Here is a 27,885-nt window from a genome sequence, read left to right on the forward strand (position 1 = left end):
CACTTCCTCCCTTGTAATGGAGATTTTCTCTAACGGGTCAACACTCCCCTCCGAGACACTCCCAGTCAACACATCCCTCTCCTTTGTGAATACCCTCGCAAAGTATTCATTTAGGATCTCCCCTACTTCTTTGGGCTCTAAGCATAATTCCCCACTTTTGTCCCTGAGAGGTCCGATTTTTTCCCTGACAATCCTTTTGTTCCTAACGTATGAATAAAATGCCTTGGGATTCTCCTTAATCCTGTCTGCCAAGAACATTTCGTGACCCCTTTTTGCGCTTCTAATTCCTCGTTTGAGTTCTTTCCTACTTTCTTTGTATTCCTCCAGAGCTCCCTCCGTTTTTAGCTGCCTGGACCTAACGTACGCCTCTCTTCTCTTTTTGACCAATCCCTCAATTTCCCTGGTTATCCACGGTTCTCGAATCCTACCCTTCCTATCCTTCTTTTTTACAGGCACATCCTATCCTGCAGCCCTAACAACTGTTCCTTAAAAGACTCCCACATGCCAGATGTGGATTTACCCTCAAACAGCCTCTCCCAATCAAGAGCTGCCAATTTCTGCCTAATCCCACTAAAGTTAGCCTTCCCCCAATCCAACACCTTACCCTTGGGACACCACTCATCCTTTTCCATCACTATCCTAAAGCTAACAGAATTGTGGTCACTATTTGCCACATGTTCCCCTACCGAAACTTTGAAGACCTGACCGGGCTCATTCCCCAGTACTAGGTCCAGTATAGCCCCCTCTCTAGTCGGGCTATCTACATATTGTTCCAAAGAACCTTCCTGTAGGCATTTTACAAATTCCTTCCCAGCCCTACACGATTTCCAGTCTATACCAGGGAAATTGAAATCTCCCACTACAACAACCCTATTTTTCCTGCACCTATCCATTATCTCCTGACGTATCCGTTCTTCCACTTCTTTTGGGCTGTTTGTAGTGATCTCACTAGTATCCTGTACAACTGAAGCATAATTGTAATCAATTCCCCTCACAATAAATGATAACATTCTAATACCTTGCCGAATTACCTGTATACTTGATTCATGCACCAAGACGCCCAGATCCCTCTGCACCTCAGAGCTTTGCAATCTCTCACTATTTAAATAATAAGCTTTTTAATTTCTCTTTTATTCTTCCTGCCAAAATGGACAATTTCACATTTGCCCATATTATACTCCATTTGCCAGAGTTTTTTCCTCCCACTTAACCTATGTTCCTTTGTAGCCCCTTTATGTCCTCTTCACAATTCACTTTTTATCTATCATTGCGTCAACAAATTTTGCAACCATAGTCCCTGCATCTAAGTCATTTATATAGATTGTAAGAAGTTGAGGCCCCCCAAAAGCTGAACCCTGTAGTAGAGCAGTAGTCACATCCTGCCAACCATCCTGCCACCACTTAGCCTAAAGCTATGGCCTCTCATTCTAGAATGTCCAACAAGGGGAAACATCTATTCTATGTCTACCCAATCAATCCACTTTAGCATCTTATATACCTCAATATGATCTCCTCTCATGCTTCTAAACTCCAGGGAGTATAGGCTTGAACCGCTTAATCTCTCTTCATTAGACAAGTCCTTCAGAACAGCTTCTTCCCGGCTGCCATCAGACATTTGAATGGACCTACCTTGCACTAAGTTGATCTTTCTCTACACCCAAGCTATGACTGTAACACTACATTCTGCACTCTCTCCTTTCCTTCTCTATGAACGATATACCTTGGCTGTATAGCGTGCAAAAAACAATACTTTTCACTGTATACTAATACATGTGACATAATAAATCAAATCAAATCACACATCCCAGACATTCTCTCTTCCACTTTCTTCCATTGGGAAAAAGATACAAAGGTCTGAGATCACATACCAACCGACTCAAGAACAGCTTCTTCCCTGCTGCCATCAGACATTTGAATGGACCGACCTCATATTAAGCTGATCTTTCTCTACACCCTAGCTGTTGTTTCTTCAGAAGGAACTCTTCAAAATGCAGATAATGAAAATACAACAAAACCTACTCCAACTTATAAATCAAAGAAAGGGTTTAATAAAAGATCATTACTCCAAACTTGGGGCCTCACCCTTGGCCACTCCAAGCTCTCCACAATTTTAAACAGCTTCTTATTTATCGTGAATCAGCTGGTCAGCTGACTATTACATCATTCTGTAATTGGTTCCATGGTTTACTGGGTCAGCTGACCCTTACATCTTGTTCCCATTGGTCAGATTACATCCAATACAAAGTTGTCACCGGTTACATTCTAACAGATTCCCTTTGGTTTTTTTTCAAAATAATTTAAGACAACCATCCTCCATTATTCTTAATAACTTTCCAGTACCTGCACCCCTTTTTGTAAAACAGTCGGATACCTGTAGATTTGCACCGACCCAGTTAACTTTGGAAACTTCCATGTTTTCCAGCATTTGCTTAATGCTGGCCAAATCAATTTTTAATCTTTTTTCCGCTACACTTTTTGTTGAGTGAACATTGTCCCATAAAGACCGTTTGTCCACATAACACTCAATTGGTACTTTCTTACCTGATGTGCCCATAAAAACTAATTCTGTTAATATGTCTGACAAATATATCCCCATATCCAACGCCTCCACTAACTCTAGGGTTTCAGCTGCCAATATGCTTTTGACTACCCTTTTTATTTTCTTTGCTTCCCAGGCCAAGGGGCAACATTTTCCTTCCTTACCCACCAGGAATATTGTGAATCCAGCACCGCTCGAATGTCCATCTGGTAGATTGGCATGTGAAGCATTACTGAACACAACCAATTTCATATCTTCCGGTTCTCCTAATGCTGGGAATTTAATTACACACTCATCTAATTTTAACTTTTTAAATGTTTTATTAGCCTGCAAGGTCTCTATGACTGTGGCACGCTTCAACATATTACTGAGCCCTAGGACATTATAGCTCCCATCTGGTCTTGTCTGTGTGCATAGCCAATTTAGCTGTCCTATCATACTCCTCAACAACTCTGTTTCTTTTTCATTGGCCTGTTCCTCTTTTTCCATTGATCTTTTTCTGGTGATGGGAATGGGATCAATACTGTTTAGATATCCCTGTTGACTCACACTCACCTGAAGAAGGGGCTCAGAGCCTCGAAAGCTTGTGTGGCTTTTGCTACCAAATAAACCTGTTGGACTTTAACCTGGTGTTGTTAAACTTCTTACTGGACTCATCGTTACACCAGATGTACTTTGTCAGATATCAAGACCAAGATATCGAAAAGCACCAGCAGCTTGAGTCCCTACTTTAAATTCTGTTTTCAGCTTCTCAATTATCCTTTTTACAAATTCTTCTGTGCCACCCCATAGGAAATCATCCACGTGCATTATAAAAATCCAACTAATTTTCCTTCAGCCTTCCAGTAAAACATTACTGGATCTGCTTTTAACTGGACACAGCCAGTCTTCAGTAATACAGATTGTACAGAGAAATACCAAACCCTTGATGCATCGCTTAACCCATATACACATTTATTTAATTTCCACAAATGCTTCTTTGGGTGGCCTCAAAAAACTTTTTTTGAAATGTTTGGCCCTGCAGAAATGCTGCTTTGATATCAATTGATTTACACATCCAATTATGAGATGCTAGAACAGCGAAAAAAAATTTCAGTGTCACTTTCCTTACTGTGGGTGAATCAACCCTAATGTCTCTCCCCTCCCATCCAAATGTTCCTCATACCCACGGGCTACTAATCTGGTTTTAGCTTTATATATTAGTTGAGGCCTGAAACATTACAACCTTCAAAAAAACATTTGGATGAGCACTTGAGATATCATAATATTCAAGGATATGGGACAAGTGCAGGAAAGTGGGATGAAGATGCCTTTAGTGGTAGATATTGTCAGTGTTGACTTGATTGGCCGAAGGGCCTTTTCTGCACTGTATGACTCTATGACTGCTATTTTACGACCTCGCTTGGGCGAGGCTCGTAAAATCCCACCCGAGGCCAACAGAGAATTCCGTTCTGCGAACCTCGTCCGCCCCGATTTCAGGATGGGTGAGGCGGTAAAATTCCAGCCTATGACTCTTAGTCAAGATTCATGCAAGGAGAAAGGATCCCAAGAACCTCTACACCTGAATGGTAACATAGTGTGAAATTGGATAGATGTAATTGTACAGCACCCTCTACAACACATCAGTATTTTACTTTTATTTTAGTTTTCAATTACCTGGACAAATCCAAAAGGAAAGTCTATTTCTGTGGCTCCTCCTGATCCCTGATGGAAACTCTGCCTCCAATCCTCAATCATAGCTGGGAATGTGCAGTTATACTCTGCATTGTGATAGTCTGTGTTTGCTTCACCTACAAGCAAATCATATGGAACAATAAGCCTCTGATTAACTTGATGGGCAAAGTCTTTAGTGTCACTTTCGCCATTCAACCAAAGACCACCAAAATCAACAACTTCCGTCGGGTCAGTATTATAAAGAGAGTTGTTCAGACATAGAATAGTGTGCAGAACCTTATTCCCAAATCAAAGATTCACACAAAACACCCAGTGGAAAGACAAACAATATTAAAAAAGGTTTGGGCCCAAAAAGGACCCTGTTTATAAACTGTAAAATTAGTCTCATAGTAAAAAATGGTGTCACCTGGAAGGGGATTACCCTCTCCATATACTCAAAGACGGGTTACAATGATTAAAGACTGCATGCATGGAAGGGTCACATGAGGGCAGCTTAGGATCCCAACCCAGTTCTTGATTAATGACAGATAGGTTGGTTTAAGGAAGGAAAAAGGTTAAAAGATAGTTGAGGAAACATAGTTAGGAAGAAAAATTTTTAAAAGCCCAAAACAGAAGTCACCCACTATTCTGTTCAACCCACTGTAGATATTGGTGTGTGCTTTTTTAAGTTTGGTTATTGTTCTACATGTATGCACATATATTGTTTTTGGGAAATTGGTTGTATGTTTGAATTTGAACTGGTTGAAACTGTGCTCAAGACCTGGAAAATAACACAAAGTTTGGCAACTGGAGCTCACAGTCTATTACAGGAATCAATATTTCTAAGTTGTATATAAGCATGAAAGTATGATTGTTAAATGAGTTCATTTCGATACAAGATTGTGCACTGAATTTGGAGAACATGTTAGATTCATTTGAAAGAAGCAGGTGTGAATGCTGCTACTTAGCTCACAAGTTGTGGAGAGCTCTGCCCTTTTCTGCCCAATTAGTGTTGAAAGCTTAATTTCACTAAAAGCTGACCTTTTCTTCAGTTATGTTCAACATTATTATAGTCATTTAGAAAGGTGCTGAAAAATTATTTTTCTTTTGTGATCACTTTTGAAAAGTGCTGAAAATTTTTTAAACTATTGAAATTTAACGTGAAATACAGTTCTCCCTGAAGACACGGTAGCACAGTGGTTAGCACTGCTGCTTCACAGCTCCAGGGACCTAGGTTCGATTCCCGGCTTGGGTCACTGTCTGTGTGGAGTTTGCACATTCTCCTCGTGTCTGCGTGGGTTTCCTCCGGGTGCTCCGGTTTCCTCCCACAGTCCAAAGATGTGTGGGTTAGGTTGATTGGCCATGCTAAAATTGCCCCTTAGTGTCCTGAGATGTGTAGGTTAGAGGGATTAATGGGTAAAATATGTAGGGATATGGGGGTAGGGCGTGGGTGGGATTGTGGTCGGTGCAGACTCGATGGGCCGAATGGCCTCTTTCTGTACTGTAGGGTTTCTATGATTTCTATGATAAGATATTTTTGAAAACAAATGATTTCTGTTGTTTTAATGGACTTTCAATAAAAATTGGGATTCTTTTTAATAATTTTGTCACGTGCTTCAATTGCAGTTATCTGACAATGTTTGCTCTAATATATTAGAAAAAGTGAAGTTAACTATTTCTGCTGATGGCTGATTATTCAGTTTAGTTCACCACACAACATTGTTTGTATTTTTGAATGTGATATATACATATAATTTCAAGCATTATTAACTTTTAAGTTTCTTAATCCTAAATGAACATTTCCCAATGATGACAGAAAGAAATTATGATTTGACAAATTAATCAACCCTCTGAACTTTTAAACAGAGTTACAATGAATTCTACTTTTGGTTTGGTGACCATGGTCCACATGAATAATCATGCTGCATCAAGTGACCCAGTTTGAAGAATTAAAGAACATATTTGCAGATATTGGCAGACATGAAATGTGTGGTGACAATTTGGACCAAAGGCTTTGCCTTTCAGACTTGACTGTAATCTATTCAGGGTAATTTGTTATCATCTGAATGTTGCTGAAGGGGAGCATGGTGATATGGAAACCATGTCCATGTCCAAAGAGTGGGAGTAAATGGGTGTTTTTCTGGTTGGCGATCAGTGACTAGTGGTGTGCCTCAGAGATCAGTGTTGGGACTGCAATTGTTTACAATTTACATAGATGATTTGGAGTTGGGGACCAAGTGTAGTGTGTCAAAATTCGCAGATGACACTAAGATGGGTGGAAGAGCAAAGTGTGCAGAGGATGCTGAAAGTCTGCAAAGGGATATCGATAATCTAAGTGAGGGGGCGAGGGTCTGGCAGATGGAGTACAATGTTGGTAAATGTGAGGTCATCCATTTTGGTAGGAATAACAGCAAAATGGACTATTATTTAAATGGTAAAAAATTGCAGCATGCTGCTGTGCAGAGGGACCTGGGTGTCCTTGTGCAGGAATCTCAAGGAGTTTGTTTGCAGGTGCAGCAGGTAATTAAGAAGGCAAATGGAATTTTGTCCTTCATTGCTGCAGGGATGGAGTTTAAAAACAGCGAGATTATATTGTAGCTGTATAAGGTGCCGGTGAGGCCACACCTGGAGTACTATGTACAGTTTTGGTCTCCTTGCTTGAGAAAGGATATACTGGCACTGGAGGGGGTGCAGAGGAGATTCACTTGGTTGATTCCAGCGTTGAGAGGGTTGGCTTATGAGGAGAGACTGAGTAGACTGGGGCTATACTCATTGGAATTCAGAAGAATGAGGGGAGATCTTATAGAAGTATATAAGATTATGAAGGGAATAGATAAGATAGAAGCAGGGAAGTTGTTTCCACTGGTGGGTGAAACTAGAACTAGGGGCATAGCCTCAAAATAAGGGGAAGCAGATTTAGGACTGAGTTGAGGAGGAACGTCTTCACACTAAGAGTTGTGAATCTGTGAAATTCCCTGCTCAGTGAAGCAGTTGAGGCTACCTCATTGAACGTTTTTAAGGCAAGGATAGATAAATTTTTGAACAGTAAAGGAATTAAGAGTTATGGTGAGCGGGCGGGTAAGTAGAGCTGAGTCCATGAAAAGATCAGCCATGATCTTATTGAATGGCGGAGCAGGCTCGAGGGGCCAGATGGCCTACTCCTGCTCCTAGTTCTTATGTTCTTACTGCAAACACTTGTTGCTAATGTAAAACCACTAAGCCTGCACACCACTGTTTCTGAGATTAGAATTGATCAAATAAATTGATACAAGTTGCTGTTTCAAGCACTCAGGAAGGACATTTCACTTTAATTTTGAGGGATTAATTAAATTTTCATTAAAAGCAACTAATGGAAAGCAGTTGGTCCTGAGTTTTGTGAGAAATAAAATTGAACATTGAACTGATGAGTTCTGCCTACAATGCTTCCATTTGGATGTAGAATAATTTTGAAATGATCCAAAGATGTGCGGGTTAGGTTGATTGGCCAGGTTAAAAATTGCCCCTTAGAGTCCTGGGATGCGTGGATTAGCGTGTAAATATGTGGGGGTAGGGCCTGGGTGGGATTGTGGTCGGTGCATACTCGATGGGCCGAATGGCCTCCTTCTGCACTGTAGGGTTTCTATGATTCTATGATTCTATAAAGAACAAACAAATAGAATGTACAAAAATCTGGGACTCTGTGGGAATGTTGATCTATATTTTAAAGATTTGAGAATATTGAATTGGACTGTAAAGTTTTTCCAGGGCTCATAGATGAGATAGAATGATAATCAGATACATAGAATCAGAGGGAGTGATTGAGGATAGAAGACAGAGACGGACAAATCACATCACCAAATCAGAATTTGTCTAAAATCATTTTCTGATGAATATGATCACCTGGGTCAAATCCAATGAAAAGGTGTCAATCTGTACATTCCAGGATGGAAGATTTCTGGACAGACCCGATAAAATCACCTGAAATTCCACAAGTGGTTTGTGTCAGATAGTGTGTAATATGATACTAAGATACTATTGTATATGTGCAAATATGCTCAGTTACATAAGAAGCAACACGCTGCTGGACTTGCGCTGAAGAATGAGCCTCAGATCTGTTCAGTTACTTGATAACAGCACAACATGAAATGGTTAACAGGGCTCAGAGTCACACAATATTGACTATTTATTGCCAAGGAAATCTCACATACTCTATGCAGAAACCAACTTTGAAACAACCAGGATAGAGTCAAACATACTCTCAACCTGAAGGACATAAAAATCTGGGCTGATAAAATAGAGGGAGAGAGAAATAATACTGAGTAAAAATTATCTATTCACAATATAGATACAGATAGAGAGCTGGAGAATCTTTTGGATCCATGTTTCATAGAACATAGAAGCGCAGTACAGGCCCTTCAGCCCTCGATGTTGCGCCGACCAGTGAAACCAATCGAAAGCCCCTCTAATCTACACTATTCCAAATATCATCCATATGTTTATCCAATAACCATTTGAATGCTCTTAATGTTGACGAGTCCACTACAGCTGCAGGCAGGGCATTCCACGCCCTTACTACTCTCTGAGTAAAGAACCTACCTCTAACATCTGTTCTATATCTATCACCCCTCAATTTAAAGCTATGTCCCCTCGTGTTAGCCATCACCATCCGAGGAAAAAGGCTCTCACTATCCACCCTATCTAATCCTCTGATCATCTTGTATGCCTCTATTAAGTCACCTCTTAACCTTCTTCTCTCCAATGAAAACAACCTCAAGTCCCTCAGCCTTTCCTCATTCGATTTTCCCACCAAACCAGGCAACATCCTGGTAAATCTCCTCTGCACCCTTTCTAACAGGATGAGTGGTGTCCCAAGGGTAAGGTGTTGGATTGGGGGAAGGCTAACTTTATTGGGATCAGGCAGAAATTGGCAGCTCTTGATTGGGAGAGGCTGTTTGAGGGTAAATCCACATCTGGTATGTGGCAGTCTTTTAAGGAACGGTTGTTAGGGCTACAGGACAAGCATGTGCCTGTAAAAAAGGATAGGAAGGGTAGGATTAGGGAACCGTGGATAACCAGGGAAATTGAGGGACTGGTCAAAAGGAAAAGAGAGGCGTATGTTAGGTCCAATCAGCTAAAAACGGAGGGAGCTCTGGAGGAGTACAATGAAAGTAGGAAAATACTCAAACGGGGAATTAGAAGAGCAAAAAGGGATCACGAAATGTTCTTGGCAGACAGGATTAAGGAGAATCCCAAGGCATTTTATTCATACGTTAGGAACAAAAGGGTTGTTAGGGAAAAAATCGGACCTCTCAGGGACAAAAGTGGGGACTTATGCTTGGAGCCCAAAGAGGTAGGGGAGATCCTAAATGAATACTTTGCGTCGGTATTCACAAAGGAGAGGGATGTGTTGACTGGGAGTGTCTCGGAGGGGAGTGTTGAACCGTTGGAGAAAATCTCCATTACAAAGGAGGAAGTGTTAGGTTTGTTAGAGAATATAAAGACTGACAAATCCCCAGGGCCTGATGGAATCTATCCAAGGCTGCTCAGGGAGACGAGAGGTGAAATCGTTGGGCCTCTGACGCAAATCTTTGTCTCGTCACTGGACACAGGTGAGGTCCCAGAGGATTGGAGGATAGCCAATGTGGTCCCGTTATTTAAGAAGGGTAGGAAGGATAACCCGGGTAATTATAGGCCGGTGAGCTTGACGTCCGTGGTGGGGAAGTTGTTGGAGAAGATTCTTAAAGATAGGATGTATGCGCATTTAGAAAGGAATAAACTCATTAACGATAGTCAACATGGTTTTGTGAGAGGGAGGTCATGCCTCACTAACCTGGTGGTGTTTTTTGAAGAAGTGACCAAAATGGTTGACGAAGGAAGGGCCGTGGATGTTGTCTATATGGACTTTAGTAAAGCGTTTGACAAAGTCCCTCATGGTAGGCTAGTGAAAAAGGTTGGATCCCATGGGATAAAGGGGGAGGTGGCTAGATGGGTGGAGAACTGGCTTGGTCATAGAAGACAGAGGGTGGTAGTGGAAAGGTCTTTTTCCGGCTGGAGGCCTGTGACTAGTGGTGTACCGCAGGGCTCTGTATTGGGACCTCTGCTGTTTGTGATTTATATAAATGATCTGGAAGGAGGAGTAACTGGGGTGATCAGTAAGTTTGCGGACGACACAAAACTGGCAGGACTTGCAGATAGTGAGGAACATTGTCAGAGGCTACAGAAGGATATAGATAGGCTGGAAATTTGGGCAAGGAAATGGCAGATGGAGTTCAATCCTGATAAATGCGAAGTGATGCATTTTGGTGGGAATAATGTAAGGAGGAGCTACACGATAAATGGAAGAACCATAAAGGGTGTAGAGACGCAGAGGGACCTGGGTGTGCAAGTCCACAGATCTTTGAAGGTGACGTCACAGTTGGAGAAGGTGGTGAAGAAGGCATATGGCATGCTTGCCTTTATAGGACGGGGCATAGAGTATAAAAGTTGGGGTCTGATGTTGCAGATGTATAGAACGTTGGTTCGGCCGCATTTGGAATACTGCGTCCAATTCTGGTCGCCACACTACCAGAAGGACGTGGAGGCTTTGGAGAGAGTACAGAGGAGGTTTACCAGGATGTTGCCTGGTATGGAGGGGCTTGGTTATGAGGAGAGATTGGGGAAACTGGGGTTGTTCTCCTTGGAAAGACGGAGGATGAGGGGAGACTTAATAGAGGTGTATAAAATTATGAAAGGCATAGATAGGGTGAACGGTGGGAAGCTTTTCCCCGGGTCGGTGGTGACGTTCACGAGGGGTCATAGGTTCAAGGTGAAGGGGGGGAGGTTTAACACAGATATCAGAAGGACATATTTCACACAGAGGGTCGTGGGGGCCTGGAATGTGTTGCCGGGCAAGGTGGTGGAGGCGGAAACACTGGGAACGTTTAAGACTTATCTAGACAGCTATATGAACGGAGTGGGAATGGAGGGATACAAAAGAGTGGTCTAGTTTGGACCAGGGAGCGGCGCGGGCTAATTGTTCCTTGTTTCTCGTGGAAGTGGAAATGACTGGGGTTGGGAAGCATTTTCCGATCAGGGCCATTGTGATCTCCTGGACTCGTTTCGATCGCCTCAGGGGGTCGGAGAGGAATTTCCCAGATTTTTTTTCCCCCATATTGGCCCTGGGGTTTTTCACTCTGGGTTTTCGCCTCTCCCTGGAGATCACATGGTCTGGAATGGGGGGGTGGGGGTGAGTTAATAGGTTGTAATGAACAAAGCATCGTAGCTGTGGGGGACAGCTCGGTGGATAGGATATTGGTATGTAGATAGGCTGGAAAATTGGGCGGGGATCCTGGATTCAGGATTCAATCCTGGACCGGGGAGCAGCGCGGGCTTGGAGGGCCGAAGGGCCTGTTCCTGTGCTGTATTGTTCTTTGTTCTAACACTTCCACATCTTTCCTATAATGCAGCGACCAGAACTGTACACAATACTCCAAATGCGGCCGCACCAGAGTTTTGTACACTCGCAGCATGACCTCCTGGCTCCGAAACTCAATCCCTCTACCAATAAAAGCTAACACACCGTACACCTTCTTAACAACCCTATCAACCTGGGTGCCAACTTTCAAGGATCTATGCACATGGACACCTAGATCCCTCTGTTCATCCACACTACCAAGTATCTTACCATTAGCCCAGTACTCTGTATTCCTGTTACTCCTTCCAAAGTGAATCACACTTTTCTGCATGAAACTCCATTTGCCACCTCTCAGCCCAGTTCTGCAGCTTATCTATGTCCCTCTGTAACCTGCCACTTCCCTCCGCACTGACTACAACTCCACCGACTTTAGTGTCATCCGCAAATTTACTAATCCATCCTTCTACGCCCTCATCCAGGTCATTAATAAAAATGACAAACAGTAGTGGCCCCAAAACAGATCCTTGCGGTACACCACTAGTAACTGAACTCCAGGATGAATATTTCGCATCAACCACCACCCTCTGTTTTCTTCCAGCTGGCCAATTCCTGATCCAAACCACTAAATCACCCTCAATCTCATGTGTCCGTATTTTCTGCAAAAGCTTACCATGGGGAACCTTATCAAACGCTTTGTTGAAATCCATATACACATCAACCGCTTTACCCTCATCCACCTCTTTGGTCAACTTCTCAAAGAACTCAATAAGGTTTGTGAGGCACGACCTACCCTTCACAAAACCGTGCTGACTGTCCCTAATCAAATTATTCCTTTCTAGGTGATTATAAATCCTATCTCTTATAATCCTTTCCAAAACTTTGCCCACAACAGAAGTAAGGCTCACCGGTCTATAATTACCAGGGTTGTTCCTACTCCCCTTCTTGAACAAGGGGACAACATTTGCTATCCTCCAGTCTTCTGGCACTGTTCCTGTAGACAATGATGACACAAAGATCAAAGCCAAAGGTTCTGCAATCTCCTCTCTAGCCTCCCAGAGAATCCTAGGATAAATCCCATCCGGTCCAGGGGACTTATCTATTTTTACCCTTTCCAGAATTACTAACACCTCCTCCTTATGAACCTCAATCCCATCCAGTCCAACAGCCTGCATCTCAGTACTCCCCTCGACAACACTGTCCCTCTCCAGTGAGAATACCGACAAAAAATATTCATTTAGTGCCTCTCCTATCTCTTCAGACTCCACGCACAACTTCCCACTACTGTCCTTGACTGGCCCTAATCTTACCCTTGGATAATTTGGATGATGTTGGGGGAGATGGCTCACCAGGGAAAGGAGGAAGCAGCCAGGTTCATGGCACTGTGGCTGACTCTGTCGCACAAGAGGACAGGAAAAAGAGTGGCAGTGAGATAGGGGATTCAATTCTAAGAGAAATAGACAGGCGTTTCTGCGGACGCAAATGAGACTCCTGTTGGTATGTTCCCTTCCTGGTACAAAGGTCATGGATGTGTCAGAGCGGCTGCAGGGCATTCTGGAGCAGGAAGATGAACAGCCAGCTGTCGTGGTGCATATAGGCACCAACAATATAGGTAAAAATGGGATGAGGTCCAACAAGCTGAATTTAGTGAGTTTGGAGTTAAACTAAAAAGTAGGACCTCAAAGGTAGTAATCTCAGGATTGCTACCAATGCCATGTGCTAGTCAGAGTAGGAATGTCAGGATAATTAAGATGAATACGTGGCTTTAGGGATGGTGCAAGATGGAGGGATTCAAATTCCCGGGACATTGGAACCGGTTCTGGGGCAGTAGGACCAGTACAAATCGGATGGTCTGCACCTGGGCAGGACTGGAACCAACATCCGAGGGGGAGTGTTTGTTCGTGCTGTTGGGGAGGGTTTCATATAATGTGGTGGGGGGATGGGACCGATGCAGAAAGTGAGAGGGAAGTAAGGTGGGGACAGAAATTAAAGGCAGTAAGGAGAAAAGTGGAAAGCAGAGAAACCAAAGACAAAAATCAAAAAGGGCCACAGTACAGAGTACAGAAACTGTGGATAACTCAGTGAATAGGTCCAGTAAGGCTAAGAGAAATAAAACACGAGAGTATACAAAACATGACAGGAAAGATGGTCTGAGGTGTGTTTGCTTTAATGTAAGGAGCATGACAGGTAAGGCGGATTAATTTAAAGCTTGGATTACTACATGAAACTATGATGTTGTGGCAATTCCAGAGACTTGGATGAAAGAAGGGCAGGACTGACAGCTTAGCATTCTAGGATTTTGATATTTCAGGGAGATAGAGAGGGTGACAAAAGAGGTGAGGGTGTTGCTTTACTGATTAGGGAGAATGTCACAACTAAACAGAGGGAGGACACCTTGGTGAGATCATGCAGTGAGGCCATATGGATAGAACTCAGGAACAGGAGCGGTGCAATCACTGTTGGGGTTGTACTACAGACCTTCCAACAGCCACCATGAAGTGGAAGAACTGATATGTCAGCAGATTATGGGAAGATATAAAAACAACAGGGTTGTTGTAATGAGCAATTTTAACTTCCCCAACAGAGACTGGCAAAATTTGTTCAGTGTGTCCAAGAGTGCTTCTTGAGGCAATATGTAGATAGTCCAACTAGGGAAGGGGCTATCTTAGACCTGGTTCTGGGAAACGAACCCAGACTGGTGATTAATGTCTCAGTGGGGGACCATTTTTGGAAACAGTGATCACAATTCTATAACTTTCAAGATACTTGTAGAAAAGGACAGAAGTAGTCCCAGTGTAAAAGTACTAAACTGGGGAAAGGCTAACTACGACAGTATTAGGCAGGAGCTAGGGAATGTAGGTGGCGGGTGGCTGTTTGAGAGTAAATCCACATCCGATATGTGGGAGTCTTTTAAAAGTCAGTTGTTAACAATTAAGGACAAGTATGTCTCTGTAAATACGAAGGATAAAGTTGGCAAGATTCGGGAACCCTGGATGACAAGAGAGATTGTGAACTTAGTGAAAAAGAAGAAGGTGGCATATTTAAGTTTCAGGAAATTGAGGGATACAAAGTTTCAGGAAATTGAGGGATACAAAGATAGCAGGAAAGAGCTTAAACAGGGACTTAGGATAGCAAAAAGGGGCCATGAAATGTCCTTGACAGGCGGGATTAAGGAGAATCCCAATGCCTTTTATGCGTAAATAAGGAAGAAGAGGGTGGCTAAGGAAAGGGTAGGTCCACTGAAGGACAGTGGAGGAAATTTGTGCGTGGAACCTGATGAGGTGGGTGAGGTCCTTAACGAATACTTTGCATCATATTCACAAAGGAGAAGGATGTGGTGGATGGTGAGTGTAGAAAGGAGGATGTTGACATTCTAAGACATGATAAGATAAAAAGGGAGGAGGTATTGGAGGTTTTGAAAAACATTAAGGTGGACAAGTCTCCAGAGCCAGATAGGGTCTATCCCAGACTATGGAGAGACGCGAGGGAAGAAATTGCTGAGGCCGGCCAAAATCTTTGTATCCTCTTTAGTCATGGGCGAGGTACCAGAGGATTGGAGAGTAGCTAACATTATTCCTGTTTAAGAAGGGCAGAGGAAACAATCCGGGAAATTACAGGCCTGTGAGCCTTACATCAATAGTGGGGAAAGTATTGGAGAAGATTCTTAGGGATAGGGTGTACTCACATCTGGAAGAGTAAGAAGCCTCACAACACCAGGCTAAAGTCCAACAGTTTATTTGGAATCACGAGCTTTCGGAGTGCTGCTCCTTCATCAGGTGAGTGGAGAGGTAGGTTTCACAAACACGGCATATATAGACAAAGGCATAATTGCAAGATAATGGCTGGAATGCGGGTCTTTACAGGTAATCAAGTCTTTACAAGAACAGACAGAGCAAGTGGAGAGAGGGATAATCACAGGTTAAAGAAGTGTGAATTGTCTGAAGCCAGGACAGTTAGCAAGATTTTGCAAGCCCAGGCCAGATGGTGGGGGTTACACATAGTGTGACATGAACCCAAGATCCCGGTTGAGGCCATCCTCGTGCATGCAGAACCTGGCTATCAGTTTCTGATTGGCGATTCTGCATTGACAACAAAACTGGCTTGGGCATAGAAAGCAGAGAGTAGCAGTGGAAGGGTATTTTTCTAACTGGAGGTCTGTGACAAGTAGTGTTCCACAAGGATCACAGGGCACGGTAACACAGTGGTTAGCACTGCTGCGTCACAGCTCCAGGGACCTGGGTTCGATTCCCGGCTTGGGCCACTGTCTGTGTGGAGTTTGCACATTCTCCTCGTGTCTGCGTGGGTTTCCTCCGGGTGCTCCGGTTTCCTCCCACAGTCCAAAGATGTGCAGGTTAGGTTGATTGGCCAGGTTAAAAATTGCCCCTTAGAGTCCTGAGATGTGTAGGTTAGAGGGATTAGCGGGTAAATATGTGGGGGTTAGGGCCTGGGTGGGATTGTGGTCGGTGCAGACTCGATGGGCCGAATGGCCTCCTTCTGCACTGTAGGGTTTCTATGATTTCTATGATCAGTGCTGGGGCCTCTGTTGCTTGTAATATATGTATAAATGATTTGGAGGAAAATGTAGGGGTCTGATTTGTAAATTTGCAGATGATACAAAAATTGGGCGAGTAGCTGATAGTGAGGAGGATTGTCAGAGGATACAGCAGGATATAAATCGGCTGGAAACCTGGGACAAAAGATAGCAGTTAGAATTTAACTCAGACAAATGTGAGGTGATACGATTTGGAAGGTCTACGGCAGAACTAAAGTATATAGTAGAGCCTTTAGAAATATTAGCACACAGAGGGATCTAGGCGTGCAGATCCACAGTTCCCTGAAGGTGGCAACTCGGGTGGACAAGGTGATCAAGAAGGCGTATGGCATGCTGGCCTTCATCGGTCGGGGCGTTGAGTATAGAAATTGCAAAATCATGTTGCAGTTGTGTAAGACTTTGGTTCGGCCACATTTGGAGCATTGTGTACAATTCTGGTGGCCACACTGCCAGAAGGATGTTGATGCACTGGAAAGGATGCAGAAGAGATTTACCAGGATGTTGAGGATATGAACTACATTGAAAGGTTGAACAAACTTGGACTGTTTTCATTGGAGCGTGGGAGGATGAGGGGGGACCTGATATAGGTTTACAAGATTATGACAGGCTTGAATAGAGTGGATAGTCAGACTCTTTTTCCCAGGGTTGAAGGGTCAATTACTCAGGGGCATAGGTTGAAAGTAAGAGGGAGAAAGTTTAAAAAACGTAAGGAGCAAGTTTTACACACAGAGGGTGGTGAATGTCTGGAACATGCTGCCGAGAAGGTGGTGGAAGCAGATTTTATAATAACATTCAAAAGGCATCTGGATAGATACATGAATAGGCAGGAAATATAGAGGGATATGGACCACATAGAGGCAAGAAAATATTAGATTAGAGAGGCATCTGTGTCAGCATAGACTTGGTGGGCCGAAAGACCTGTTCCTGTGCTGTTCTTCTTTGTTTTTTCTTTGTTAGCCCTTAATGTAGCACAATGGCACAATGGTTAGCACTGCTGCCTCACAGCGCCAGGGACCCGGGTTCGATTCCTGGCTTGGGTCACTGTCTGTGCAGAGTTTGCACATTCTCCCATGTTTGCGTGGGTTTCCTCTGCGTGCTTCAGTTTCCTCCCACAGTCCGAACGATGTGCAGGTTAGGTGCATTGGCCATGCTAAATCCACCCTCAGTGTACCCGAACAAGCGCCGGAGTGTGGCGACTAGGGGATTTTCACAGTAACTTCATTGCAGTGTTAATGTAAGCCTACTTGTGACACTAATAAATAAACTTAAACTTAAAACTCATGATGGCTGGAGCCTAACACCCTCTCATGAAAGATGCTGAAGAAGAGAACATGGACAATTAATGTCCAGTTACCTCACAGGTGATCTACGATTTGTTTAGAAGTAGAAATTGTAAGGTGTTAATTTGTGCGTGCCAAATCTAAATGTACCTTCATGCCACCTTTATGTAAAAGATCCCTCCTGTCCCTTCACACGTGTAACCATTCAGTGTTGCATCCCATTGTGTGTGTTCCTGGGATATGAGCATCACTGCCAAAACCAGCATTTGTTGCACATCTTTACTTGCCCTTGAGAAAGTGATGATGTGTCCATGCAGTATAGGGTTCATTGCAGAGTGCTATTAGGAAGGGAGTTCTGGTTTTTTGATCCAGTAAGAGTTTTAACAACACCAGGTTAAAGTCCAACAGGTTTATTTGGTAGCAAATGCCATTAGCTTTCGGAGCCCTGCTCCTTCGTCAGATGGAGTGGATATAATTTTGATCCAATGTCAGGGAAGAAATAATTATATAGTTCCAAGTCAGAATGGTGTGTGGCTTGGAGATTCATGGAGCCATTATGCTACAAAAGAAGGTCATTCAGCCAATTGTGTGTATGCTGGCTCTCTGTAGAACAATCCAATCAGTCCCAGTCTCTTGCTCTATCCCCACAGATCTGCAAATTTATTTCCTTCAAATTGCCCATTCAATTTTCTTATGAAATATTTCATCGTCTCCATTTCCACCATCTATGCCAGTAGCAAGTTCCTGGTTATTACCATTTAGAAGAAACATTCTTCCTTACACTCCCCTGCGCCATTTACCTGAAAATGATTTACTTTATGTATTCTCTCAACCTTTCCTCCCCCACGGAAATTAACTGATGCTTCTCCAACCCAAATTTATAGCTAAATTCCTGGAATCATTCTGGTAAATATCCATTGCACTCTCTCATAGACTCTCTCATTCTTCCAAATGTTTGGGGACCAGACCTGGACTCAATACTCTCATTGGAGCCTGATCATAGTTTTATAAAGGTCCTGTATAACTCCCCTGCTTTTGTACACATTGTATGTGGGACCCATACCCTAGTGAAAGTCAATGTGTGTGGAACCTGTACCCCAGTGAGAGTCAGTGTGTGGAACCTGTACCCCAGTGAGAGTCAGTGTGTGTGGGACCCATACCCTAGTGAAAGTCAATGTGTGTGGAACCTGTCCCCTAGTGAAAGTCAATGTGTGTGGAACCTGTACCCCAGTGAGAGTCAGTGTTTGTGGAACCTGTTAGGGACCAGATCAGAAATCTAAGGTAGATTGTGAAGTTAGCCTAGACCCCGACTTTATTTGTTTTTGGCAATAGGGTGAACATAAGGTATTTCGTTCCAGGTGTGATTCTATTGACCCACTGGATAGTTTTTATTAAAACAATCTTTACTTAACAATACAGTTAGAATATAACAAAGAGAATTAGAATGACTTTTACCAATTTAAATATAAAGTACAATTCCGAACAGCTATCTTTTTCTATAGTTCCAATTTAAGCAATATCCCCAGAGATATAAATTCTACTTCAGGCACCAGAAAATGCTCACATGGATGCTAGACCTCCAACCTTTTAACCTCTCTGGACAGATACAGAAAAACACCTGTCTTCTGACTACCATACAGCAGTTTCCAGAGAAAGATCTATCTTCAAGCAGCAGAACTTCAGAGAAAGAGAGAGAGAAAAAGACAGACAGCTACTTCCTCTCGCTACAGCACCCAAACAGCAACTGATCTGGGTTCTCTCTGTCTAGTCTAGTCCTGCCCAGTCACATGACTTTTCCTGTCAAAATCCAAATCTAGCCCCAGTCTGAAAAACCCCAGGGGAAAACACTAAAATAACAACCATGCATTAGTCCAGATTAAAACAAACATTCCCACAATTAAGATCAATTATGCTGCTGCAGTAACAACGTAGGCTGCTGGGCACAGACAAGCGCACCAATACATGGAACTAACTGCTAAAAAAAATGTGAACAAGATACATGACACAATACATTTCTTAAAGGCACAGTTTGTCACAAACCCATACCCCAGTGATAGTCATTGGGTTTTATTTTATTCTTTCATGGGATGTGGGTATCACTGAGAAGGCCAGCATTTATTGCCCAAATTTAATTGCCCTTGAACTGAGTGGCCTACCAGGCCATTTCAGAGGCATTTAAGAGTTAATCACATTGCTGTGGGTTTAGAACCAGATGGGTTTTTAAGACAATTAGCAATGGTGTGTTGGGATTCAAACTCAGTACCGGGTAACTGAGGTCCTCAGAGCATTACCTTGGGTCTCCAGATTAGCAGTCTAGTGACAATACCACTGCACCCATCACCTCCCCCTATGGGATCCGTACTCCAGTGAGAGTCCGTGGCTGGGATTTTGTCAACTGTACGTCATTCCTGATATTGTAACCAGAACTGAGCACGGTTACACTTTCTCTCTTTCACTTTTCCCAGGGGCAGTTGTTCATGGGTCACATGACCCCCTGGGTCTATCAGCAAGAAGCATGCAAATCACAGCCTATCGGGTGTTAGGGTGCAGTTCCTGGTAGGTGGAACCTGCAGTGAGAGCCCCGGTGGAACTTGAGTATCTTTTCTGAGCTTCTTTGTATATAATTTTAACTATCGTTCAATAAATCACTGCTGTGATTCAAGGCTTCCTTGTTATGTTACCTTGCATTTCAATAATTATCATTAAAATTCTAAGTATCAATGACATGCTTGAAACTGAATGAGAGGGAAGCTTTTCATTGGTGAAACCTTCTGTCAGCTGATAATGCTATATCTTCATCTAAATGATCATGAACTGGGTGCAACGAGATTCTTTTGCTCCGCTGAATTTATCTCGAGGGTAGGACTTCATTGAAAACTGTTTTAGGTTGATGAGTATTCATGGTATACAACTCATTACAAGGACGAACCTACCAGAGGTTGACGTAACTCAGCATGCTACAAACATGCCGCCAATTTTAGATCTGCTATTTCAACCCTTCAGGAAATTTAGATTTAATTAAATCAGCCCACACATCACTTTTCCCCATTCTGGGCTCCATAGAATTTCCAATATTTCTATTTATGAAGCTCAAAACCTAATTCGCTAATGTTTTTCTCAATTATGTCCGGCCACCTTAAAAGATGCACATGAAGGTCCCTCTGCGCTCTCTACAACTGTCCCAATAAGTCTATATTACCGCTTCCTACCCCTTTTGCCAAAATACTTGTTTGGGCATCGACAAAATCTCCGTCACACCCATCATGTCCAGAGCGTTTATGCATTAACCCTTTTGACATTTCCATTTTTGCTACTATGCTAACATTTGTGTATAACCTCTTCATTCACTCACCCCATATGCCTTTTATATATAACCTTGTCTGGTGAATCACCAGTACTCCATTTCATATCGAATTCCTCTTCTGTTTATTCCTTGCCACACTACTAATGTTTAAGATTCAGCTCTGCAGTTTTTGCGATCTTATACACATGTACATATCTCACCTCCCAAGTTCCTATTTTAAATATCCCTCAGTCCTTATCTCTCTGAAATCAAGCCCAAGTACAGGTTTCCATTCGTGGTACAAGGACACTGCATTCCCTCCTTTTGTGGAGTTATTTATTAACTGCACTCCACTTCTGCCCGGTTGACTGCTTTTTTTCCAGTCTAACTTGCCAGATATTGACCAAGCCAACAAAACAGATTACAAATATTCAAACACAAGTTGTACTCAATACAAATCAACTGGAGATTCAGAAAATGCCCGGGACGCTGACAAAGAACAAAGAACAGTACAGCACAGGAAACAGGCCCTTCGGCCCTCCAAGCCTGTGCCGCTCCTTGGTCCAACTAGACCAATCGTTTGTATCCCTCCATTCCCAGGCTGCACATGTGACTATCCAGGTAAGTCTTAAACGATGTCAGCGTGCCTGCCTCCACCACCCTACTTGGCAGCGCATTCCAGGCCCCCACCACCCTCTGTGTAAAAAACATCCCTCTGATATCTGAGTTATACTTCGCCCCTCTCACCTTGAGCCCGTGACCCCTCGTGATCGTCACTTCTGATCTGGGAAAAAGCTGCCCACCTTTCACCCTATCTATCCCCTTCATAATCTCGTACACCTCTATTAGATCTCCCCTCATTCTCCATCTTTCCAGGGAGAACAAGCCCAGTTTACCCAATCTCTCCTCATAGCTAAGACCCTCCATACCAGGCAACATCCTGGTAAACCTTCTCTGCACTCTCTCTAACGCCTCCACGTCCTTCTGGTAGTGCGGCGACCAGAACTGGACGCAGTACTCCAAATGAGGCCTAACCAGCATTCTATACAGCTGCATCATCAGACTCCAGCTTTTATACTCTATACCCCGTCCTATAAAGGCAAGCATACCATATGCCTTCTTCACCACCTTCTCCTCCTGTGTTGCCACCTTCAAGGATTTGTGGACTTGCACACCTAGGTCCCTCTGTATTTCTATACTCCTGATGCATTTATTGTATAACTCCTCCCTACATTATTTCTTCCAAAATGCATCACTTCGCATTTATCCGGATTAAATTCCAGGGCCCGGCCCCGCGGCGCTAACTGGGCCCGGCCCCGCGGCGCTGACAGGGCCCGGCCCCGCGGTGCTGACTGGGCCCGGCCCCGGGACGCTGAAAAGGCCCGGCCCCGGGACGCTGAAAAGGCCCGGCCCCGGGACGCTGACTGGGCCCGGCCCTGCGGCGCTGACTGGGCCCGGCCCCGCGGCGCTGACTGGGCCTGGCCCCGCGGCGCTGACTGGGCCCGGCCCCGCGGCGCTGACTGGGCCCGGCCCCGGGACGCTGAAAAGGCCCGGCCCCGGGACGCTGATTGGGCCCGGCCCTGCGGCGCTGACTGGGCCCGGCCCTGCGGCGCTGACTGGGCCCGGCCCCGCGGCGCTGACTGGGCCCGGCCCCGCGGCGCTGACTGGGCCCGGCCCCGCGGCGCTGACAGGGCCCGGACTCGCGGCGCTGACTGGGCCCGGCCCCGCGGTGCTGACTGGGCCCGGCCCCGGGACGCTGAAAAGGCCCGGCCCCGGGACGCTGACTGGGCCCGGCCCTGCGGCGCTGACTGGGCCCGGCCCTGCGGCGCTGACTGGGCCCGGCCCCGCGGCGCTGACTGGGCCCGGCCCCGCGGCGCTGACTGGGCCCGGCCCCGCGGCGCTGACTGGGCCCGGCCCCGCGGCGCTGACTGGGCCCGGCCCCACGGCGCTGACTGGGCCCGGCCCCACGGCGCTGACTGGGCCCGGCCCCGGGACGCTGACTGGGCCCGGCCCCGGGACGCTGACTGGGCCCGGCCCCGCGGCGCTGACTGGGCCCGGCCCCGCGGCGCTGACTGGGCCCGGCCCCGCGGCGCTGACTGGGCCCGGCCCCGGGACGCTGACTGGGCCCAGCCCCGGGATGCTGAAAAGGCCCAGCAGATGAAGTAAAATATCAGACTGTGACTCAACGCACTGAATCCATACATTTTTATACAGCAGATATCTCACCTTGGTACCAAATGGCTCCTTTGATTGCCATCCTACATAGAGGATGTATCATTGCATTCCACAAGACAGTGGGTTGATGAGGGCCAGTTTCTTCACTCATCTCACTTTCTAAATCAACACTGCAATGAAAAAGGGTCAAGCTATCAGACAAACAACTAGGAACATAGCCATATTGGAATTATCTGCAAGAAACAATTTCCTTGTTCAAATAAACTCGTAAACAGTTCATAACAAATCACATATTAATTTAGCACAGGATGATGTCTTCTTCTCTCGCCCGCCCACATTCGCCTCCATTCGCTAAAGTTCATTCTGATAACTTGTGAAATCATCTTCTCCAAAACTTTTCCACCTTAACACTCTGCATGGAAAGGTATTTTTCTCTTCCAGTCTATTCTCAATGAGCAGAAAGAAAAGTGCAGAAAGGGGATATCATTCAGCCCAACAAGTTCATCATTCCTTGGAACCCCACCATACCTCTCTCACCACCGGCACCTTTGGCCAAAACGCAAAATCAGTCAAAAGTCCTGAATGTTTAGATATCGACACTGCATGAAGAATCAGCCCTGAACTCACTATTTTCCAATCTATCCCCTAGCCCTTCATTATGATGTGACTCAAAATCGTTCTCTCAATAAATCAGTTTTTATGCCACTTCTGCTCGGTTGACTGCTTTTCTTTTCAGTCTAACTCGCCAGATATTGACTAAGCCAACAAAAAAAAATCACAAATATTCAAACACAAGTTGTACTCAATACAAATCAGCTGCAGATTCAGAAAATGCCCGGGCGCTGACAGGGCCCAACCCCGGGACGCTGACTCCCCCCACCCCCAGGTAAATTCATCATCACTAATTGTGATCATTTTCAGAAACAAAAGCTTAAAAATTTAGCTGCTCCTTTGGATGAATGGACGCTGCTAGGCATAGAATCGGACAGGTCTACAGCACAGGAAAGGGCACTTCAGCCCATCACTTCTGCACCGGTCAAAGACAAAATATCCTACTATTCTAATCTCAGGTCTATAATATTTTTTATTGACGTACACCAAAGTAAATAATTTAGTACAATTATGTTCAGTTATCTTAAAATCAGGTTACTTACAGGACCAAATGTTCTGACCAAAGTTTTGTGATAAATCCATTTTCAGATGTATTAAATCGGCACCAGACTACCGCTCCTAAATATATCAGTTAATGTATCTTACAGACAATCTAAACAACTGTGTTCTAATATACTACCTGATTGCACTGATTTTAAAAAAATTCACATTCCGCAATATGCCAAGGAGCATAAATAGAAATTTAAGTAAATAAAACTGCTCAGATCACTGATTGCACCCAAAGCAGAAACTCTTGACCAATATTTGATGTATCCCTGTAAAGGTCCAATTCTCATTTGGTTCCTTTCAAAGTTCACAAATCAAAGGGTGGGATTGTCCTCCCTCCCCCCCGGCATATTTCACAACGACAGGAAGCAGCGTGCTGCTCGCTGGGGGCGGGATCTTATGGTCTCACTGTTATCAATGGGGTTTCCCACTGAATACACCCCTTGCCATCGGGAAACCCACAGCAGGGGTATGCCATTGGCGGGATCATAAGGTCAGAAAGAGTGCGGCCTACACGTGACTTCAGAGCCACAGCAATGTGGTTGATCCTTAACTACCCTCTGAAATCGACATAAGACCAACGGATGCAGCTGATTGCGGAGTAGGTCCTGGAGGGTATTTACGACCCATATTAAATTGAAACTCATTGTTTTGGCATGGGTAGGGAATTATTTTCTTTTAAAAAAAAATATGATAAAGTTTTTAAACTTAAAGGGTTTAGTCGTGGCAGGAGAGCTCAAAGCTGTGTTTTGCTCCAGAGTTTCGGAGCTGGAACAGTGGCAGATGGAGACACTGCGGAGCATCTGCGAGTCTGAGCATTGTGGACAGCACAATTAGGGAGGTGGTCACATCGCAGCTGAAGGGACTTGAGGAAGGAAGGGAATGGGTGACCACCACGCAGTTCAAGAGAGATAGGCAGGTAGTTCAGGAGTCCCCTGGGGTCTCGCTCGCAAATCGGTATTCCATTTGGGAGGCTGGTTCCTCCAGGGAGTGCAGACAGAGCCAAACTTCTGGCACCACAAACAGCCAGTGTGACAGGAGGGGGAAAGAGAGGCAGGACAATAGTAATAGGGGATTCAATAGTCAGGTGTGGCCATCAACATGACTTCAGGATGATATGTTGCCTCCCTGGTGCTAGGGTCCAGGATGTCACTGAACAGCTGCAGGGCATTCTGAATGGGGAAGGTGATAAGGCAGAGGTCATGGTACATGTTGTAGGAATGACATTGATAGAAAGAGGGATAAAGTCATGCATCAAGAATTCAGGGAGTTCAGCAATAGACTAAAAAGCAAGGGTCGTAATCTCAGGATTGCTCCCACTGCCATGTGCTAGAAAGCACAGAAATAGGAATGAATGGCTTAAGAGTTGGTGCAGGAGGGAGGGTTTTAGATTCCTGGATCACTGGGACCATTTCTGGGGAATGTGGGACCTGTACAAAAGGGACAGTCTACATCTGAACCAGAACGGGACTAACATCCGTGGGCGGCACGACAGCACAGTGGTTAGCACTGCTGCTTCAGAGCTCCAGCGACCTGGGTTCGAATCCCAGCTCAGGTCACTGTCTGTGTGGAGTTTGCACATTCTCCCTGTGTCTGCTTGGGTTTCCTCCGGGTGCTCTGGTTTCCCCCCACAGTCCAAAGATGTGCGGGCTAGGTTGATTGGCCATTCTAAATTGCCCCTTAGTGTCCCGGGATGCATAGGTTAGAGGGGTTAGTGGGTAAATATGTAGGGATATGGGGATAGGGCCTGGGTGGGATTGTGGTTGGTGCAGACTCGATAGGCCGAATGGCCTCTTTCTGCACTGTATGATTCTATCATTCTTGGGCGACACGGTAGCACAGTGGTTAGCACTGCTGCTTCACAGCTCCAGGGACCTGGGTTTGATTCCCGGCTTGGGTCACTGTCTGTGTGGAGTTTGCACATTCTCCTTGTGTCTGCGTGGGTTTCCTCCGGGTGCTCCGGTTTCCTCCCACAGTCCAAAGATGTGCGAGTTAGGTTGATTGGCCATGCTAAAATTGCCCGAACTGAATCATCCAGCTGAAGCCTAACCAATGTTTTATAAAGGTTGAGCATTTCTTCCTTTCATAGAAACATAGAAAAACTACAGCACAAAACAGGCCCTTCGGCCCCACAAGTTGTGCCGAACATATCTCTACCTTTAGGCCTACCTATAACCCTCCATCCTATTAAGTCCCATGTACTCATCCAGGAGTCTCTTAAAAGACCCTATTGAATTTGCCTCCACCACCACTGATGGCAGCCGATTCCACTCGCCCACCACCCTCTGTATGAAAAACTTCCCCCTAACATTTCCCCTGTACCTACCCCCAGCACATTAAACCTGTGTCCTCTCGTAGCAGCCATTTCCACCCTGGGAAAAAGCCTCAGAGTCCACCCGATCTATGCCTCTCAACATCTTATGTACCTCTATTAGGTCTCCTCTCATCCTACGTTTCTCCAAGGAGAAAAGACCGAGCTCCCTCAGCCTATCCTCATAAGGCATGCCACTCAATCCAGGCAACATCCTTGTAAATCTCCTCTGCACCCTTTCAATCTTTTCCACATCTTCCTGTAATGAGGTGACCAGAACTGAGCACATTACTCCAAGTGGGGTCTGACGAGGGTCTTATATAGCTGCATCATTATCCCCGGACTCCTAAACTCAATCCCTCGATTGATAAAGGCCAGCACACCATACGCCTTCTTAACCACCTCCTCCACCTGCGGGGCCGATTTTAGAGTCCTATGGACCCGGACCCCAAGGTCCTTCTGATCCTCTACAGTACTAAGAGTCTTTCCCTTTATATTGTACTCCTTCATCCCATTTGACCTGCCAAAATGGACCACTACGCATTTATCTGGGTTGAAGTCCATCTGCCACTTCACCGCCCAGTCTTGCATCCTATCTACGTCCCTCTGTAACTTCTGACATCCCTCCAGACTATCCACAACCCCACCAACCTTTGTGTCGTCAGCAAACTTACCAACCCATCCCTCCACTTCCTCATCTAGGTCATTTATGAAAATGACAAACAGCAAGGGTCCCAGAACAGATCCCTGGGGCACACCACTGGTGACCGACCTCCATTTAGAAAAAGACCCATCTATACACACTCTCTGCCTCCTTTTGGCAAGCCAGTTCTGGATCCACAGGGCAGCAGCCCCTTGGATCCCATGCCCTCTCACGTTTTCTAGAAGCCTTGCATGGGGGACCTTATCGAACGCCTTGCTAAAATCCATATAAACCACATCTACCGCTTTCCCTTCGTCAATGTGTTTCGTCACATTTTCGAAGAACTCCACCAGGCTCGTAAGGCACGATCTGCCTTTGACAAAGCCATGCTGAGTATTCTTGAGCGTACTAAACCTCTCTAAATGCTCATAAATCTTGTCCCCCAGGATCTTCTCCATCAGCTTACCAACCACTGAAACCACTCTTTCCTTTGTACTTTACATCTATTTCTAAAATGTAGGATTCAAGATACCTTTTTCACATCCTTTTCAACCTATTAAAGAACAAAGAGAAGAACAAAGAAAATTACAGCACAGGAACAGGTCCTTTGGCCCTCCAAGCCTCTGCTGATCATGATACCTGAACTAAGAAAAACCTTCTGCCTTTACTCAGTCCGGATCCCTCTATTCCCTCCCTATTTGTGCACCCATCCAGATGCCTCTTAAATGTTGCTAATGTGCCTGCTTCCACCACCTCCTCTGGCAGCACGTTCCAGGCACCCACCACTTTCTGCCACCACTTCCCCCGCAAATCTCCCTTAAACTTCACCGCCCCCCCCCCCCCCACCCTCACCTTGAACCTACGCCCCTTATTATTGATACTTCTACCCTGCGAAAAAGCCTCTGACTATCCACCCTGTCTA

At 45.0% G+C, this 27,885-nt stretch overlaps 1 protein-coding gene across 1 annotated transcript in view; it reads right to left on the reverse strand.

The window, feature by feature from the left end:
* Positions 1-27,885, reverse strand: part of siae (sialic acid acetylesterase) — a 93,514-nt gene that overhangs the window by 11,431 nt on the left and 54,198 nt on the right. The window contains exons 6-7 of the mRNA XM_078199231.1: positions 22,903-23,021; positions 4,196-4,329 (exon numbers count right to left, since the gene is read on the reverse strand). Coding sequence (XP_078055357.1) covers positions 4,196-4,329; positions 22,903-23,021 — 253 coding nt within the window. The remainder of the gene's footprint in view (positions 1-4,195; positions 4,330-22,902; positions 23,022-27,885) is intronic.

Source organism: Mustelus asterias, chromosome 27 (genome assembly GCF_964213995.1).
Source record: "Mustelus asterias chromosome 27, sMusAst1.hap1.1, whole genome shotgun sequence".
NCBI classification, from domain to species: domain Eukaryota; kingdom Metazoa; phylum Chordata; class Chondrichthyes; order Carcharhiniformes; family Triakidae; genus Mustelus; species Mustelus asterias.